Below are 20,392 nucleotides of genomic sequence, written 5' to 3' on the forward strand. Positions count from 1 at the left end.
CAAGTAAAATATGGCTTGGTCACCGGGTAAACCCCTTCCCAAGCACTGGCTACGATGTTTCTGTTATTTATGACATCACTACACCACCATGACAGAATGCAAACTAATTAAACAGTACTATGAATACGATTACACACGACAAAGAGTTAGTGTCTATTTAATGCTAAATAATTACACCAAGATCTACAAGTAACAAAATAGCTACGTGGAGGGGAGGGGGTGCGATTTGCTACACAACCAGTGGGCCCAGCAGAGGCTTCCTGCTAGCACAGCATTTTTCATTCAAAAGGTGTATGCATGTGTATAGCTCATATATGACCATCAGACACCAAAGTACCCAGAGAGAAGGAACACAGCTGGAGAAGACTGTGTCTCCTATATGTCAGGAAGGAGAGAAAACATCAATAGAAAAAAAAAAAAGGAAAATTGAAGGAAGTGCATGTGGGTGTTTTTTGTTTTGTTTTTTTTTTTTGTAATAATGTAACTTAAATACCATACAGAAGAAATGCTGCCCAGAGCCGATTGTTTCCCAGTAAGAAGTCAGCAATATTACCACAATTGGCATACAAATATGGAATCTTGCTATGTTTGTTTGCAAAGGACCAAAAAGGACCTAAGAAATAAAAGGAAAAGTGCACACTCAAAAAACTGTCATCGGATTTGTAGTTAGCTTGGAAACGTATTTCTGTATTTTAAATGTATTGCTGTATTTTAAACTTACTATTTTCTATGGTCCAGAAACGTCAGTTATTTAACAAAGAGGTTTATTTCCGAGGGGTGGGGGTGGGGGGGGGAAATACCAAGTTGTAAGACTGACAAAAAGTTTATTTTAAAATCTGCAAAGCATGACTTTGTCAACAGCTCTACATCCAGGGTGTGGTGGATTAACCCTGTGTTTACATACATCCAAATCTGTTTTCTAAAAGCATGTGTTTTAAATGCCAAAAATGACCTCTATGAGAGGAATGGAAGCTAGTTTGTGTAATGTTAAAACTTCCAAGTTCTACCATATCACATATTGTCTGTGCTGGTTAATAGCCAACAAAGAAAAAAAAAAACAGCAACACCAGCATTCTTTGCATAGTAATCACACTGCAGATGGCCTGGGGCAAAACTAGGCATCAATATTATAAAACACAATTTTTCACATAAAGTTTGTATTCAGCTGGGTGCAGTGGCTCATACCTGTAATCCCAGCACTTTGGAGGCTGAGGTGGGCGGATCACAAGGTCAGGAGTTCGAGACCAGCCTGGCCAATATGGTGAAATTCTGTCTCTACTAAAAATACAAAAATTAGCTGGGTGTGGTAGTGTGCACCGGGAGTCCCAGCTACTTGGGAGGCTGAGGCAGGTGAGGAGACAGAGGTTGCAGTGAGCCAAGATCGTGCCACTGTACTCCAGCCTGGGCAACAGAGTAAGACTCCTTCTTAAAAAAAAAAAAAAAAAAAGTTTGTATTCATACAGGATTTCTTAAAAGTCTTATATTCAAAGTCCTTTTTTGTTTGGAAGTATAATTTCAGACGCATGGCAAGATCACCTCAACCACGGCCATTATTTCAGATATGGAAATGGGAAACAATGTTTTAACAGTGAATTCCTCTCAATAGAAGAAAATAATGAACCAAAACACATCAAACAAGAGGCCATTTTTCCTCATATTTGACCCTTTCCTCATGTTAAAGAAGAGACATTATACTCAATAATAGGACAATAAGGATTAGTCTACAAATGCACCCACATCTCCAGAAATGTACTGCTATGCTACAGGACACTGCCTAACTCACTCGGTCCTCACTGGATGAGAGATGGAGAGACAAGAACCGCACCCTCAGCAGAAGCTCTCTCATTCAATCTCACAAGAAAGTGCTTCTACGCATACAACAAAAGTGGTTTAGTTACACTGTACAACTGTTCATCACCCAACATCCTTTAATAGAAAAGATACTAGAATGGTAGACCAGAATCTGTTAATTTTCTCTTTTGGAGAATAATATCAGTCATATGAAATTCAATACTTTCCCAAACTACCCCTGGGCTGGGAGTTAGGAGGCCAGCAGGTCAGGCCCTGGCACCGCCGCTGACGGATATGTTTATATAAAGGCTCTAGACCTGGTTCTTCTCATCTTAAGAACAGGAGTTCTTGTGTAAGGCTCCTCCAGCTCAACTATTCTCTTAACGTCCAGCTATTAAAAAATCTGGACTTTCAATTGAATTCTGCAGAAAGCTTCTTAAAAACACCTTTTAACCAGTCAACATACCATACAAGTTTCAGGGAGGGTAAATCTGAGAATGACTGACTGCAGTCAATTACAATGTTGCTTCTGAAGGTACCTTAAGGACTTAACACGATAGTGTTCATTTTCATAGTTGGAACACCTGGTTCACAGCTACTTATGTACACATTCTAGTTAGTTAAGAAAGCAAGGCCGGGCGCGGTGGCTCACGCCTATAATCCCAGCACTTTGGGAGGCCGAGACGGGTGGATCACGAGGTCAAGAGATCGAGACCATCCTGGTCAACGTGGTGAAAACTCGTCTCTACTAAAAATACAAAAATTAGCTGGGCATGGTGGTGCGTGCCTGTAATCCCAGCTACTCGGGAGGCTGAGGCAGGAGAATTGCTTGAACCCAGGAGACGGAGGTTGCGGTGAGCCGAGATCGCGCCATTGCACTCCAGCCTGGGTAACAAGAGCGAAACTCCGTCTCAAAAAAAAAGAAAGCAAAATGTGCTTCCAAAATGCCATTTCTAAAATGAAATCCAGCCAGGCACAGTGGCTCATTACTATCCTAGTTATCCTGGAGGCCTGCATGAGCCAGAGGGTTTGAGGTGACAGTGAGCTATGACAGCACCACTGTACTCCAACCTGGGTGACAGAGGGAAACCCTTTCTGTAAAATAAATAAACAAACAAAAATAATAAAATGAAATCATAATTATATCAGTTATATCTTTATAAACATGTTTTATATATATCAATCTATATATAAAATGTTAGTTTATATCTGTTATATGCCTCAGACATATCTTTGGTTTTTTAAACGTACTTTCTAAGGATCTCTCTTGAGAAAGAAACCACTTTTAAAATACAGCTTGACTTTACCTGCTAAATGTAGATTCACTTTTTGCTATACACTGTTAATTAGATTTTTATTTCCCCAGAGAGAATTACCATAGATTTGCTATTGAACGCATTCCAGTATTATTGTCTGGCTTTCATTTAAAAACTGTGCAAAGTTTGTTTACATTCCTGATGGTCTCTTTAGAGATCTGCCTACCATATTCCCAACACTACATCATGAGCATACGGGCTGATACTATCACCAGTGACTTTCGTTAACATTAATTGTGATAAAAATACACACACATACATACAAATACATTTTTTATCCTAGCAACATAAAAGTATTTGTTAGGATTCTGAACGTCAAACTAGCAGTGGGACAAAAATAGTCTTCTCTTGGGGCACATATACTGTCATAAACACAAAGTTTTAAAGATGCTGCTCTTAAAACCCAGTTTATAAAAAATGAAGCAGAATTCAAATACAGGAACCCACTTACCAGTCTGTTTTCGTCAAATACTTCAAATAGGAGTCTGTGATTAGATGGGTTTACCTATGAGGAACATAAATAGCATTTTTTAAATGAGCAGGAATCATTCGAACAATGACATAAGGAACACAAAGAATAAAACACTGCTTTACAATGCACCCAACTCAATTGTATAATATGAACAATTATCCTACTGTTCTGGAAATTCTATATGTACTAAATCAAATTTCCTATTACTTACTGATTTCTATATTATTCTGCCAGGAATTTAGGCATAGCAAAAGAAGAAAAGGCTCTTAGCTGTTTTTCTAAAATAAGAAAGGATAGTTGTAAATAGTTTTTTTTTTTTTTTTTTTTTGAGACGGAGTTTCACTCTTGTTACCCAAGCTGGAGTGCAATGGCACTATCTCGGCTCACCGCAACCTCCGCCTCCTGGGTTCAAGCAATTCTCCTGCCTCAGCCTCCTGAGTAGCTGGGATTACAGGCATGCGCCACCATGCCCAGCTAATTTTTTGTAGTTTTAGTAGAGACGGGGTTTCACCGTGTTGACCAGGATGGTCTCGATCTCTTGACCTCGTGATCCACCCGCTTCGGCCTCCCAAAGTGCTGGGATTACAGGCGTGAGCCACTGCGCCTGGCCTAGTTGTAAATAGTTTTAAAGAGTTCCTAACCTCTATACGAGGCATTCTCATGACTGCACATCGAAAACGTCTATGCCTGAGACTATCTCTTATGGCTAATAGCAGTAATAGTAATGATAAAAATAATGAAGAAGATTGTAATAGCTTACGAGTGTGAGTGTGTGTGTGTGTGTGTGTGTGTGAGAGAGAGAGAGAGAGAGTGAGAGTGAGAGAGAGAGAGAGAGAGAGAGAGAGAGACAGACAGACAGACAGACAGACAGACAGACAGACAGACAGACAGGGTCTTGTTCTGTGCCCAGGCTGGACTGCAGTGGCATGATCATGGCTCACTGCAGCCTCAACCTCCCAGCCTCAACTGATCCTCCAGCCTCACTCTCCTGAGTAGCTTGGACCATCATGCCTGGCTAATTTTTGTACTTTTTTTGTAGAGATGAGGTTTTACCATGTTTCCCAGACTGGTCTTGAACTCCTGGACTGAAGCTATCTGCATGCCTTGGCCTCTCAAAGTGCTGGGATTACAGGTGTGAGCCACTGTGCCCAGCTTGTAAGCTTATTTTTTAGGCACTGTCTTGTTATTAAATATCAACAATCCATGATCTCATTTAATCTTCACCACAATCCTATGATGTGTAACTAATACCCAATTTTACAAATGAGGAGCCAAGACCCTGAGGGTGAAGTAAGTTGCCCAAGAGCCCACAGCTAGTGTATGGGGCAACCAGGACCTGCACTTTAGAGCCTAGCCTGTGAACCATGAGAGAGACCTGGAACTGTGGGGCAATGTCAGAGCTACTGGGCTTTCAATATCTTTTTGCTTCTTTTTCTTTACCCAAAACTCACCAAAATGGCCCATATCATGTTCCCAACTCAGGTATCATTTACTAAGCACCAACCATGTGTGGGACAAAGAGTTACATGTTCTCATTTATATCATCACATGCAAATCCTGGAAACAACCCTTTCAAGTAAGGATTCTCTCTCCTATGTGAGAGATAAGGGCCTCGGGGAGATTGAGTCCTCAGGTGGCCTTTCCAGGGTCATAAAGGATCTAAATGGTAAAGCCAGAGAGGTGACCTAGGCCCTGGCTGCTTCATGGTGGAGAATGGCATGAAATAACACTTGACCATACAAGCACAGAGAGCTCAACTTGTGCTTCCAGTCCCGTGGTCTGCCTGTAGCCTAACGACAGAACAAGCAGATGGGGTTTGCTATCTCTTTAGAAGCTCTGTGAAGGGTCGCACTGCTTACCAATGCAACCACAATCTACAGACGGGAGCTGGCGCATAGTAGGCACTCCATAAAAATTTGTAAACTGAATAAATATAAAGACCTTAAAAACCTGTAATTCCAGTACTTTGGGAGGCCAAGGCAGGCAGATCACAAGGTCAAGAGATCAAGACCATCCTGGCCAACATGGTGAAACTCCATCTCTACTAAAAATACAAAAATTAGCTGGGCGTGGTGGCGTGCACCTGTAGTCCCAGCTACTCGGGAGGCTGAGGCAGGAGAATTGCTTGAATCTGGGAGGTGGAGGTTGCAGTGAGCTGAGTTTGCACCACTGCACTCCAGCCTGGCGATGGAGCAAGACTCTATCTCAAAAAAAGAAAAAAAAAAAAAGAAAAAGGAAAAAAAAAAGACCCTAAGAAAAATCAACAAAAATAGAACATAAATGTGCCTACTGCCAAGATTAGTTGAGAAAAGTTTGGGATGTACTAACATTTATGTAACTGTGGCCTGTGTTCCACTGAAACGAGTCTAAACACTTTAGAGGTTCACAAGTGGAAAGCTGTATTTGAGAGTTAACTAAAGGCTAAGAGCATCTATCAGCCCCTATTAGCTTTTCAGTCCTCCGAGGGGTAATTTCAAATACATCTGGTAGAGGCTGTACATAGGATTTCACCAAGTATTAAAATATCAGTGTCATATTTAAAATCTGAGCATAATAGAAAGCAGATGCTGTATGTAGTAGTCTAGTTTGGAGCACAAAAAATACTACTGTGACTGAGAGGAAGAAATCAGGACCAATTAAAATGGGTCTCAAGGTAGTATTGGCCTTTGGGAATCTGCAGTAATCAGAAGACCTGGATTATTTCTGGATACCTCCAGTTTTTAATATCATAGCTATACAATTAGAATACTTTTGCCTTGAAGAGAAAGCTCTTTCTTTCAATAAATAGCTGAGCAGTCTAATTATTTCCAGAATTTCAGTAGTAAAACACAGCAACAACCACAAATGATCACTAAGCACAAATCTCTGCCAATTCACATATTTCAGTCATTTCGACATACAGCTCTTTTAAATATTAAATATAAAAGGTTGAGGAAATCTTACCTAATTCTGTTGTATTTAGAGTCCAGAAGTAATTTTATGTTGTGTGTGTGTGTGTGTGTGTGTGTGTATGCACTCAATATTTCAATTACCAAAATTTACCTAACTAGAACATAATTGGTAATTTTTATGTTTCTTTTTAATCATGTTGCCTCTAGTGTTTTACTCTAAAATATTTCATAATCCATCTCATAGAATTAAACCATTCTCATGAATGATATTTTATCTCATTTCTTAAAGAAAAGTTTGAATTCAAAAATGAAACATGGTATTTGGATAATTTTCTTGTGACTTCTCCAAAACACTCCCCAGTGAAACAAGTCCAGAGTCTGTGACCACTACTTACAGTCTTTCAAAATTTGGAACACATTAGGAAGCTATCTATTTTTCATCCTAAAAGGAAATTCTCATTAAAAATTTAAGAGCTTTTCCTAAAGACAAATCAACTGTGATAACTGACCTACACATATCAATAACGATTACTGCCAAAAAATGAAAAACTTACCCTGAAATAAAATTCTTCATTCCATTTTGGGTTCAGCGTCTGCAATAGAAATTAACTTGTAATATCTTTGAGCCTTTCAAACATTAGCAATTGCTAGTGCAAGACAGACTACGTATTTGCTTAAACATTTTTTTAATTAAAAAAAGCTAAGAAGCATTTAGTCAATTATCTGAGACTAGTATTGGGGGAGGGAATTTATTTATGAAACAGATGCTTCATAGATAAGAAACCTTAAACTGCTTCTATCACCAGAAGGAAAAACATCAGAGGCCTGGAAAGAGTCATCATGAAAATATAAAAAATTCCTTCAACAAATTAGCATTGATATGATTACTCTACCGAGAAGAAAATGAACTTGGTTGACATCCCTCTACTACTTGCTACAAATCTTTATGCAGAGTAATGAAGCAGGTAAGGGAAGGTTGAATGTGTTCATTGTTTATATAAATATTGAAATCTAAAGAACATTTTATAGAGAGCAATACTGAGAATCGGATTTTCTTTATAACAAGAAAAAAAGGCCAAATACAAACTAAAAGTGAATTTTTCTCCCCAAAAATAACCAGGTTAAAAAAATACTTATCTACTTATCCTTCAGGCTTCCTCTCCATTCATCCATCTGTTCATCTTTCTATCAATCTACTGAAAAATACATTCCACAAGAAGATGGCAAGGATACCTTTGTCCTCAGCATGGAGGAAAGGACTGCCAGACATTCCCCAAAACTAAGAGGAGGCATGTTCTAGGAAGAAAGACACGTACATGTGTGTTCATGCATCTGCACATGCATAAGGCTCCAAAACACAGCTCTTAAAAACTGTATGTAAAAATCTGAGACGGAAAAATCATCACTTCAGCAACAGCGACAGATATTTTTAGTCAAAATGATATTTATCTTTATCAATCTATTTCCTTTAAGAGATCAGTTCAAGAAGAAAAAAAATCAACAGAGTGCCACATAAAAATAGGAAACACAGAGCTTACACAACACTGAACTGACGTTATTAAAAATTCAGCACTGTCCCCACCCACAATTCCACAGTGAATTCAATCCTGAATAACGGGGTTCATACTTTTCTCCCATATGAATGAAGCCAGGGATGGTAATGAGGGAGGGGATGGGAGTGGAGTGGCAGGCCTGGCCTGCCTCGGGCTGCAGTCCCGGAGGGCAGCTTCATGGAAATGCACATGGGAAATGACAGGCGAGGAAAGCAATGAGACGAGAGAGCACAAAATGAACGAAGGAGCAGTCACAACACTGCAAGGAGAGGAGGATGACGGCAGTTCTCGCACCCGAAAGCAGCAGAGGCATACAAACCAGGAGGCGGGCAGCAGGAGAAGCAGAGCAAACCCAGCTGCAGGGCTACACCCTCGACCGTGGAAAGGGAGGGAGAAGGAGGACCTCCCTTTGGAAGGAAACACATTGCAACAGCCCCAATTGCCGGCTTTGGTCCTGGCTCGGCATCCAGCAGGCAGTCAAGTTTCCCAGCTGCCTTCCTGGTGAGCCTTCTAGGCAGCCCCCACTCGCCTGGAAACTGAACCAGCAAGAACGCCTAACACAAGGAACAATGGTCTCCGTACTGGCTCCTGTTTGCAAGACAGCTTTTTAATGCCAGTCCTGATGCCAAGTGGAGGACACACTGCAGTTATAGTTCCTTACAACAAAAGGACCTGGCCACGGATACTGGGTGCCTGCATGGCAGCAAGAGAGCTATAATTTTTTAAAGCATTCGTGCTGTCCAGAAAATGTTCATCCAAGTGTTAAGACTATTTAACCACCTGCCTCCAAAGGTGGTGAGGAAAAAAAACCATAGTAATCCATAAATAATACTAAAACAGAGATGAAAGGGATTGGTTTTGTTTATGAGTTTTTTTTGTTTGTTTGTTTGTTTTGAGACAGGTTCTCATTCTGTTGCCCAGACTGGAGTGCAGTGGCATGATTATGGTTCACTGCAACCTCAACCTCCTGGGGTCAAGTGATCTGCCAGCCTCGGCCTGCAAAAGTACTAGAATTACAGCCATGAGTCACCGCATCCAGCCAAGTATTTTTATTAGAGAACATGCATCTTCAATAAAGCCTCCAAACACAGGTTAAAAAATATTTACATATATATATTGCACATGCCTATAAATACATGGAGATAGTCAAATTAAGACATACTTATTGGCCAGGCATGGTGGCTCACACCTGTATTCCCAGCACCTTGGGAGGCTGAGACGGGTGGATCACCTGAGGTCAAGAGGTCCAGACCAGCCTGGCCAATATGGCAAAACGCCACCTCTACCAAAAATACAAAAATTAGCCAGGCAGCTTCCCAAGTAGCTTGTAATCCCAGCCACTCGGAAGCTGAGGCAGGAGAATCACTTGAACCCGGGAGGCAAAGGTTGTGGTGAGCCGAGATTGTGCCACTACACTCCAGCCTGCGTAACAGAGTGACACTCCGTCTCTAAAGAAATAAATGATTGAATGAATGACATACTTATGGAAACAAATTTTTAATGAAATCTTGTACATAAAAACTAGGAAAATAAGATATATACATAAACGTACAGCTTTATTATTAATATATTTTCTGTTTCCATGTAGCTAACCAAGTATTTTGCTTGCTTTAAGAGTAGTTGTTTCAAGTTAAACTATTCCTCATGTGCTTACCAATTCCACAAACCGCTCCATTTCATTAAATGTATTTTAAATTATTTTAAGTTTCTTTGTAAAACATAAGGAGACAAAAACAAATCCTTGTTTTGCTGTATTCTGTGCAAGAAAAAATGTTACAACTTACGACATTTTCAGAATACTGTTTTTGTAGGCATTTAAGTAAAAACCTGAATCGCTACCTTAGTTTAGTACTGAAAAGTCTTGGAAAAGTTATAGATTTAATACTGAAAGATGCTTAAAATGAAAATCCAGTATAAAAGATAAAAAGTGGGCTGGGCACAGGGGCTGACACCTGTAATCCCAGCAATTTGAGAGGCCAAGGCAGGTGGATCACTTGAGGTCAAGAATTTGAGGCCAGCTGGGCCAACATGGTGAAACCCCGTCACTACTAAAAACACAAAAAAATTAGCCAGGTGTGGTGGTGGGCACCTGTCATCCCTGCTACTCAGGAGGCCAAGGCAGGAGAATGGCTGGAACCCAGGAGGCGGAGGTTGCAGTGAGCTGAGATCGAACCACTGCACTCCAGCCTAAGTTACAGAGCAAGACTATGTCTCAAAAAAATAAAAATAAAAAGATAAAAAGTGATGCACTTGTACACGGCAGCTCCACTGTAATCTCATGGGACTGCCACTGTGTAAGTAGTCCATCCTTGACCAAAAGGGCATTATGCAGCATATGACTGTGCATAACTGAATTAAATTATGACTTAAATGAAGATGAGTTAAAGATCGACACCTACCTTTTTAATTGTTTTTGTCTGGACCAAAGCAAGTTCTCTATTCTCATCCGCTACGTACAATGAAAGTTTCACGTATGGATCACTGTAAGAAAATATTACAGATTTAATAGGATTATACTTTTTATTCAAAAAGAAAATAGTGGAACCTAAATGAAAATGCAAATATCAAAGTCCCAGCTTGGATTATTTCCACAAACTAAGCAATAACCTTTCTAACATATCTCCTAAGTCAATATACTTGGAGTAAAGTTCCTATCAAAACTAGTGTCAATAATGTTTATTTAGAAGCAAATATACACATATATATAATTTTAAAGACAGATTCTGAAAAGATTACAAGAAAGATTAAAAGGCACACAGATTTCGTTCAGAATTTACAAAATCTAGCTAGAAAATTTAGTATAGGTCTTATTCATATTCTTATTTCTAGTGTGCAGGTAATTAGTGGAGGTAAAACACCCATTATTCACGTAACCCAACACTTATCATTTGACAGATTAAAAACCAAATCAGGGCTGGGTGCAGTGGTTCACGCCTGTAATCCCAGCACTTTGGGAGGCTGCAGCGGGTAGATCACCTGATGTCAGGAGTTCGAGACCAGCCTGGCCAACCCGGTAAAACCCCGTCACTACTAAAAATACAAAAATTAGCTGGGCATGATGGCAGGCACCTGTAATCCCAGTTATTCAGGAGGCTGAGGCAGAGAATCACTTGAACTTGGGAGGTGGAGGTTACAGTGAGCCAAGATCGTGCCACTGCACTCCAGCCTGGGCGACAGAGCGAGACTGTCTCAAAAACAAACAAAAAAACAAATCAAAACACAACCCCAAAAAACTAAAGCCTAGAAAGTCAAGAGAGATTTGCCTAAAGTTACAAATTTGAGTAGTCCAGATTAAAGTTCTGGTTTCCTGACCACAAGTCCCAGAATTCCTTGTACACATCATATTACGTTTAATCATTTCCTTCAGAAAGGAACTTTTAGCAAGATGTGTATTTGAAAGGATTACTTACTGTGGACTACCTACTAAGAGGTTAAGTCTAGTCACACTTTCAAGTATTGCTAGCCCTGGGGTAGCTCAAACTTAGTCAAAATACCACTTTGTAAGAATTTAGGGCACAGGAGAATCTATTTTGCTTCATATTTGAGATCCTGAAAATCATTAAAAGAGCTCTCATGTATTCAATCTCTAAATTCTCACGTATCTAGTTATCTATAGCCAAAGACTGATTGGTATCAATTCATCAGATTAACTTTAAGTAATTTCAGAATTGCTCTTTGGTGGCTATACCATGACTATTAATGCTTTTTTTTTTTTGCAATGTCTAAGGTATTTCCAAAGATTACATCAAGTATCTTAAAATGCTGGAACCATACTGATTTCTATTTGATATTTCAAATAATAAATAGGCTATGAAATCTTTGCACAAGGAAGTATGATAGAAGTTCAAAAGGCTATACTCAGTATCTAAAAAACAAAAGTCTGTGAAAAATAGTACACATGTGTGTGTACACATGTGCATATGTATTGCCCATAAAATGCATCTTAAAGGAAGCTACAGAACATATCCTAAAAAAAATAGCAAAATGATTTGTTCAGTTATACTCCATTATGAATACATTTTTATTTTTAACATAGTTTGGAAGATATTAGTCAATACTGCCTCTTTTCTGTAAACTGTAAAACTTTATTGGTTAAATAACATCTAAGCAGACACACCTACTTCTTTGGACACCCTCAGCCTCAGAAAAAGATGGGTCAAGAGCTGCTACCTAACCCAGGCCGAAGGTCCCATAAGTATCTTCCTAATGGATGCCTATGGGCTGGTGGATGCATCAGGTGTCACTTTCCAGGGGAGAGAGGCTCAGGCTTTAGCATATCAGAGTCACCTGGAGGAGGGGGTGATTAAAACACAGATAACTGGGCCCTGCTCCCAAATCTGAATTCAGTCTGGGTTAGAACCCAAGAATCTGCACTCTTAACGCATTCCCAGTGATGCCAAGGCTCCTGCCCCAGGAACCACACTCAGAGAACTACTGTTCTATATGGCATTTGAAAAGAGTATTTTCTAGCTACGGAAACTAAATTTTCAATTTCCAGTCACAATCTATTGCTTATAAAAGAGCTCAAGACCTCATGATCATGTTACCTCAAGAGAATGTGCTGTGGAGGTGCGTGTAGAGCACACATGCACACACACGCACATACAGAATCCAGGGTGATAAAGAATATCATAAACTCTGCTGCTATCTCTTGTTTTTATGCCCCTCAGCTATCATGACTGCCGGCTATTATATAACTGCAATAAAGAGCTAAGCATTTCCTGTAATAGAACATCCACATTCTTCTACTAGTGGTTCATTTACCTCAGTCTGTATCCCTTGAATAGCTCACAAAAATTGACACATGCAGCTGGGGACAGTGGGTGGGATCCCTGGGTGTGGGACAATGTATCTTCCAGCAGTAATAAAGAAGTCACCAGGAATAGGTAACATCTTGAGTGCTCATCCAGGTAAGTACTAAGGTATGATCAACTCTATCGAAGATGGACTAAGAAACTTGCTGAAAGAGAGTTCAGCCTGAAGAAAGAACCAAAGGCCAGTGTCTTGGAGCTGGCTAAAGGACAGCAAGGGGAGGAGAAGGCTGGGCGCAGTGGCTCACGCCTGTAGTCCCAACCATTTGTGAGGCTGAGGCGGGCAGATCACTTGGGCCCAGGGGTTCAAGGCAAGCCTGGGCAACATGGTGAAACCCCATCTCCACAAAAAAAATACAAAAAAGTTTAGCTGCATGTGGTGGCATGAGCTGTAGTCCCAGCTACTACAGAGGCTGAGGTGGGAGGACTGCTTGAGCCTGGGAGGTGGAGGCTGCAGTGAGCTGAGATCGAGCCACTGTACCCTAGCCTGGGTGACAGAGTGAAACTCTGTCTCATTCATTCATTCATAAATAAGAGGAGGGGGAAAACAGGTGCCCAGATTGCTCTCAGGCTTCTCTTTTGACTGGTACTTAACTACTCTTAACTTCAGCCTGCTCATGAATGAAATGAGAATGATAACTCCTAACTCGGGCAGTTATTGTAAAGACCAGAGAAAATCATGTAGTAATACTAGTACCCAGCAGCATTCCAAACACACACTACAAATGACCCATAAATGGCAGCCAAGGTAACTGTTCTTTGCTTCCTTTCTTAGGAGAAGTTTGAGGTTCTCTGTTGCTCCTTTTGACTCCCAACTCGTGCTACAATGACTGATTTGACACTGATTACCTCACAGTACACACTGGGTGCTGGCCAACTGCAGCACGCTACATATTCCACGCCTCCTCATTATTCATACAGTGTGGAGGTCCCACGGGACCTGGGTAGAGCTGATCAAACTGAGAATCTTAACTCATGATGAAGCTCACCAGAATTCACTCTTGGCATCAAGTTACCATTCTAGTGGCTGGTGTCGATACAATTCAGGGCTAGCATAATCCCTAGGAAGCTCAATGCTGTGCAAGAACACATAGATTAGAAAGCAAATTCTATTTTGCAAACCTTTTGCGTCCTCTGCTTAGAGAAGCTGTTTAGGCATCACATTCTTCCTTTCAGCCTTTCCAAGGAGACAGTAAACTGGTACTAGGATTCAAGCAACCTTCTATTTTCTGAGTGCCTACTATGTACCAGTGACAGGTTCCAGAAACAAAAGACACTGTCCCTACTCATTTGAATGGAGCATAGTGAAATAAAAACCTGTTTGTGACAGTGTTGAGAAATTCTTAGTGTATGATTGCTGAGAAATGCTCAGTGTTTGATAAAATATATTGTTTGCTAAGAACGATGGCAAGGAAAACCTGGCTCCCCCCTCCCTCACCAAGTAGAAAACTACTTGGGGTATTCTAAAGTGGTAGGACAATAAGAATCATGATCATATTCATTACAAGGAGATAAGACAGCAGGCAGCAAGAACCACTGGAAGTCTTCTGTGCCAAAGGACAAGAAAGCTTTGAATGGAGAGGCGGCAAGCAGATTGACTACTCATCCAAAGGTGGACTCGAAGGAACAAGGTGGCCAACTGAAAGTGGCAGGTAGGTGGGTTAGGAGGAGAGGGAGTCCATGCCAACTCCAGGTCTCGGGCCTTTTGACAAATCATGCCATTGCACCTGGGCCCTAGAATCTTCTGCTCCACGTTCATGATGATGCATTTGTATGTAAGTGTGCAAAGGCCATCATACCAATGATAGTCTGAGTTGTCTGTACTCAGATGATCCTAATGATTCGGTGCTATTCCAACAAGAAGTTTGAGCATTGAGCCTGGCCTCCTAATCCACATCAAGGTTGGGCAGACACCAAAATGCACCCTGAAGGATCACAGGTTCCTCAGTATTTTTCACTGAGTAAACAAAATCCAGAAGAAAAACCACTTGCGAGGTTCTAGCTGTTCACTCAGCTAGACACCTCACTGTCACATAAAAGATTATATCTAAAGGAAAAAATACAAGCGTAACATCACTTTAGAGATATGAGACACACCAGGAACTGTGCATGAAATCAATGGCTAGGAAACAGACTCCCTGAACTAGAATGAAGTCATAAGGAGTCTGACAGATGTCAAGATACTCAGCAGGAAATCCTCAGGCACCTGCTCGCTCAGTAAAGGTCACCAAGAAATCCTGGTCAAAAACCTACTCTGGTTTTGCAGTATTTCTAAGAGAAAAGCCTTTTAATTATTGTCTCTTTCATTCTCAATATGGAATCCAGTGCTGAAAATTCAATTTTCCCCTCTGGGCCTCTGCTCCAGTTCTAAGAGAGAGACTGCAGGCCTGCATTGATCTCAAGTGGGTTTAAAGAATTCAGAGATAGAAATCTTATTCAAGGGTCTTGTTCCACCTTCATCACCACGAAGCATAAGACAGCACAGATGATGTCAGCTGTCAGGGAGAGTTGAGTATGAGATTTTCTGGGTTTGCTCCATTGCTCAACCCTTCTGGGACACACTGCACAAGGACAGTCAGTTCTGACGGGTCATTATTGGGGTAATGCTTAACCTTCTCCATTTGATTCACTGAAGTGTTCCATGTTCGTTCACACCTATTACTTACTACTTTTTATGAGTACAAATAGTCTTTGCTGAGCTCCACATATTTTAAGGGGGTAGGGTCAGAAGGGGAGAGGGGAGGGCAGGAGTTGCATCCAAAGGGCAAAGTGTCAGAGAGATTACATTCCGTCTGCAGCCGGATTGCAATGACACTGCCTTATCTACCTGCCACAGAGGTGTTCTTCCAAGATACTTGGATATCAGAAGAACAATGAGAAAGGTCTTCATTTTTCAACTGTGCCTCCTGAGGGGCATCTCAAACTTAACCAAAGGAAGCAATATTTCTTTGCTGTAAAAGGAAGATGTTCAATATGGCACTGGAAAAGCTTGTAAAAAGACTGTGTCTTTGCTTCTCTATGGGTAAAGAGCAGAGGTGTCATAGATGCAGCATATTTCACAGGACCATAGAGCAAATTTCTTTTGACTACCTGACACACTGAAGTTTTAGCTAACCCAGAGAAAGCGGCATCGTAAAACCCATTTTGTTAATGACAACTTGTTATGTTGAAGGTTTCCTCATTCTTTTCCACTCCTACGGTTACCATCAAGTGTTACATAACTTATATACTCAATAAAGTAATAACACTTATAAAACACTTATAAACAATATAGAAAAAACCTAGAATGTGTGAGAAAAAATATACATAAATACATGCAATAATATTGAAACTGAAGTTTTTATCTAACAAATTGTCAAAGATTGAAAAAAAGGTAATACTTTCTAAAGAGAGGCAGACAATTAATACTCTGTTACTGGAAGGAATAATTATTGCGACTTTTCTGGGAAAAAAACATGGCACAAGTATCAGAAGCCTTCAAAGGGTTGATGCCCTTTAATTCATCAAATTTATTTCTAAGGATTAATCCCAAAGAAGTAATCAGAGAGGCAGGTAAATATTTACTGGCATAAGATACTCATTACAGCATCAAATATAATAATAAAAAATTAGAAGCAAACTTCCAGCCCAATAATTGGGAAGCAATTAAGTAAATTACGGTACAATCATGTACTAGAATATTAGAAACCATTAAAATCATGTTTTCTAATAATATTTTTAAATGAGAAAAAAATCATGGTATATAACATTAAGGAATAAGCAGATCTAAAAATGTGGCTAATTCAAATATATATATATGAGAAAGTAATTAAAGAAGAGAAGGCTAAAATGTCAATAGTCATTCTCTCTAGATGATGTTTATGAATTGTTTATTTTCTCATTTATGGTTTTTATTAAGTTTCTACTGTGAGCAAGTACTACTTTCATTAGTATAAAAAGTTATGAAAATACTAACAGTTACACATACACTTCAATGAGGTACGGAACATGGCCAGCCTACATCTCAAAAACAAACCCTAAAGGGCTTCACATATTTTATTTGCTCAGAAAACTGACTTAAATTGATGACTACTGAAAAATTTTTAAAACAAAATGTACATATCTTTCAGCCCAAGATTTACTGAAAGCATAAAGCATGCTTTAAAATACATCACTCTTCACCAATGAGCCACTACTCTTAAATATGTACGGTTTTCCAGCAAATATAAGAGATTCATGGGTTAGATTATAGTCAAATGCATTCTTAACCGAAGCAGCTAAAAAAGACATTAAAACTTTATTGCTTAGGCATAGGCTGTGAAGCTGCTGGGAAAATACACTTTTGGATACTTCTGTTATGATGGTTTTGTTGTTTGGAGCAACTAGTGATTTACCTGTATTCTAAAACCTTCCCAGCCACTCAAGTCTTGGCTTCTCTAGTCACGTTCAACTCTGGCCTTGCAGTCCCTCTTGCCATCCACAATTAGTCACTTGAGGGTCCCAACTTGGGTCACAGAGACTCCTGGGAGCCAGGGACAACTGTATGTGCATCTATCTTTAACACATATATACACATATAAACTTTCACCTATAAATTACTGAAATATCCATTCAACCACTAAAGAAAATGATAATCTGAGACCTGTCTTTACTGCCAGCATATTCTATTATGCCTTTTTCCCACAGATGGGCAACCACCAGAGATTAAGACACACACCACCATGCCTGGCTAATTAAAAAATTTTTTTGTAGAGACGAGGTCGCACTATGTTGCCCAGGTTGGTCTCAAACTCCTAACCTCAGGTGATCTTCCTGCCTCTGCCTCCCAAACTGCTGGGATTACAAGTGTGAGTCACTACACTTGGCCAAAGACACATTTTTATTTTTATTTATTTATTTTTGGGATGGAATCTCACACTCTCACCCAGGCTGGCGTGCCGTGGCACAATCTCGGTTCACTGCAAACTGCCTCCCAGGTTCAAGTGATTCTCCTGCCTCAGCCTCCCAAGTAGCTAATGATATCGATGTAGCTATCTGTGTAGGCATCTACATAGATATCATCAGAGCTGTGTATACATGTGTTGACTAAAAAAAATGTGCTAATAAAAATATTTCTTTTTATTAATATATGGTGACTAATAAAAATATTTAAGCTTAAGTAGTTTGTTAAAAAAATTTGTTCCTTTATCTTTTGGTAGTAAAAATGTTGTTCAGTGGAAGTCACAAAAAGGAAAGTTTCACCTATAAATTACTGAAACACCCATTCAGCCACCAAAGAAAATGATAATCTGTGACTCGTCTTCATTGCCAGTATATTCTATTATGCCTTTTCTCCATATATGTGCAACCACCAGAGGTTAAGAAAACAGCTCTTTCTTTTATGCTATTAATAATAGAGCCAAGAGAGATAGCAACTCATAAAGCTATAAGGAAAGGAGGAAACAAAAACTGTTCCCTTTGTGGAAACCGTTTCACAATTGGTTTTATTCCTCAGATCGTCCAGGAGCGTCCACCATACACAAGAGACCGTGGTGGGCACCAAAGTGGGGAGCAGGGAATAGAGGTAAAGAGACACAGAACAACAACCACACAAAAGAGACACCTGCCCACAAAGAGGCCATCTACTCCTCCTCCAGAGGATCCAAAATCAGACAACAGTGTTTCTAGTACAGATTCTGCCTTTGTGAAAGTTGGCTATATATATTAAGAGCTCAAAGAAGCTGATAAATGATGATTATTCAAGGATGATCTGAAACATAGGAAAAACTATGAACAATGGTCATAACTTCCAGGGTCATCAGGCAGCTTCTGGGTGGCAGCACAGTGCTTGGTGCCTCAGAGACACCATCACTCATCCCTACAACAACCTTGGCAAGGAGGACCTTAGAGTCTTCATTTCATGGATGCGTAAAAGAAAAGGAATGGTGGTGAGACCAGGAGGCAAAGAAAAAAATTCCAAGATAAGATCATGTCAGTCAGTGGCAGGACACTGAGTGACCAGAACAGCCCACCTACCTCTCCTCATGGTTAGAAGAAACATTAAGCCAACCAGTACTTCATAAAATATATATATATTTTTTAATCTTAAGACAGGGTCTTGTTCTGTCACCCAGGCAGGAGTACAGTGGCATGATCATGGCTCACTGCAGCCTCAACCTCCTGGGCTCAAGCAATCCTTCCACCTCAGCCTCCTGAGTAGCTGGGACTATAGACACAACATGCCTGGCTAATTTTTATTTTTATTTTTGTAGAGACAGATCTCACTATGTTGCCCAGGTTGGTCTCAAACTCCTAGCCTCAGGTAGTCTTCCTGCCTCTGCCTCCCAAACTGCTGGGATTACAGGTGTGAGCCACTACACTTGGCCAGACACATTTTTTTATTATTTTTATCTGTGGAATCAAGTCTCACTGTCTCGCCCAGGCTGGAGTGCCGTGGCACAGTGTTGGTTCACTGCAACCTCCGCCTCCCAGGTTCAAGCGATTCTCCTGCCTCAGCCTCCCAAGCAGCTGGGATTATAGGTGTGAGCCACCACGCCTGGCTATAAATATTTTTTTTTATTGTTTAATTATATATTTTTATAATAAATTGGCTCCTTCTATCCCCAATTTATAAAGTACATAGCCTGAAAACAAACAAACCAAAACCCACAGAGACACAGATTGCACTGAAAATCAAGTATGGGGACACAATTCTGATCTAATTACTCACCTGGAACCCTGAAAGTCAATTCCTTGACCAGTGTCACCCACTTCCTTGCGATCAAAAAGAAAACAGTGCTGGCCAAGTACAGGCACTACGAGCTTGATGTCAACGTGGAGGCCACACTGAGCTGTGTCTAATGAAAAAAGAGAGCAAATTCTAATGGCAGGAACTACTCAGGGAATTCAGCCTGGATTAACTAACCAGGGAAAAGATGATGCTTACTTTTAATTAATTCTGGCAGTCATTGGTTCCCAGGACCAGGCTTGCACTTTACTTCCACTGTCACCATACGCTCCTGGCATGCCAGGACTAGAGCTGGGCATGCAGAGGCACACAGTATCCCTTCCGCGTTGCAGAGAGGGACGCTGCCGAGCACCTGTGTGTGCCCGGTGCTCAGGACAAGGTCTAGCCAAAGGAGACACCATTCAAATGAGTAAGCAACAATAAAACCTGTTCCCAGTTTCGCACCGAGAGTGGGCCTCACAGGGTTAATGTACCGGACAGACGGTAAATTGCATGGTGGAGTTCAGTGGTACACAATTATGTGCACTGGTAAACACTTCCTTGTACTTAAGCATCAACCTCTTTGCCACTGAGTGTTTATATGCGCGGAGCACTGTCCTAAGCCCTTCCTGCACAATCTCTGAATGCACCTGGGAACATTCTAGGTTTCTCCGGGTGGGAGTGACAACGGTGCCAGAAGTATCTTGGGAACTTATTCTACACCCAGCTCAGTTCTCACTGCAAAACCTGACTTGATTCTCACAGGCAAAACTGTAGGAGGGAAGGGATATCTCCATCACACAGAGTTAAGAGGGGATGTGGCAGCTTCTAATGTCCGAACAGGCAGCCCCCCAGGTGACACTCATTCAGTGA

The 20,392-nt window shown here is 40.6% G+C and overlaps 1 protein-coding gene across 7 annotated transcripts in view; it reads right to left on the reverse strand.

The window, feature by feature from the left end:
- NEDD4L (NEDD4 like E3 ubiquitin protein ligase) overlaps positions 1–20,392 on the reverse strand; it is a 354,125-nt gene that overhangs the window by 143,346 nt on the left and 190,387 nt on the right. For 6 of the 7 annotated variants that reach the window (XM_064379091.1, XM_064379096.1, XM_064379092.1 and 3 more), the window contains 3 exons: positions 10,423–10,504; positions 7,025–7,063; positions 3,559–3,612 (listed from right to left, as the gene is read on the reverse strand). In XM_064379091.1, the coding sequence (XP_064235161.1) occupies positions 3,559–3,612; positions 7,025–7,063; positions 10,423–10,504 (175 nt within the window). Of the gene's footprint in view, positions 1–3,558; positions 3,613–7,024; positions 7,064–10,422; positions 10,505–19,522; positions 19,599–20,392 lie in introns of those variants that run through there. The other variant, XM_064379097.1, reaches the window with a different exon arrangement.

The sequence above is a fragment of the Aotus nancymaae genome, unplaced genomic scaffold (genome assembly GCF_030222135.1).
Source record: "Aotus nancymaae isolate 86718 unplaced genomic scaffold, 86718_ANA_hifiasm-v0.15.2.pri h1tg000020l, whole genome shotgun sequence".
NCBI classification, from domain to species: Eukaryota; Metazoa; Chordata; class Mammalia; order Primates; family Aotidae; genus Aotus; species Aotus nancymaae.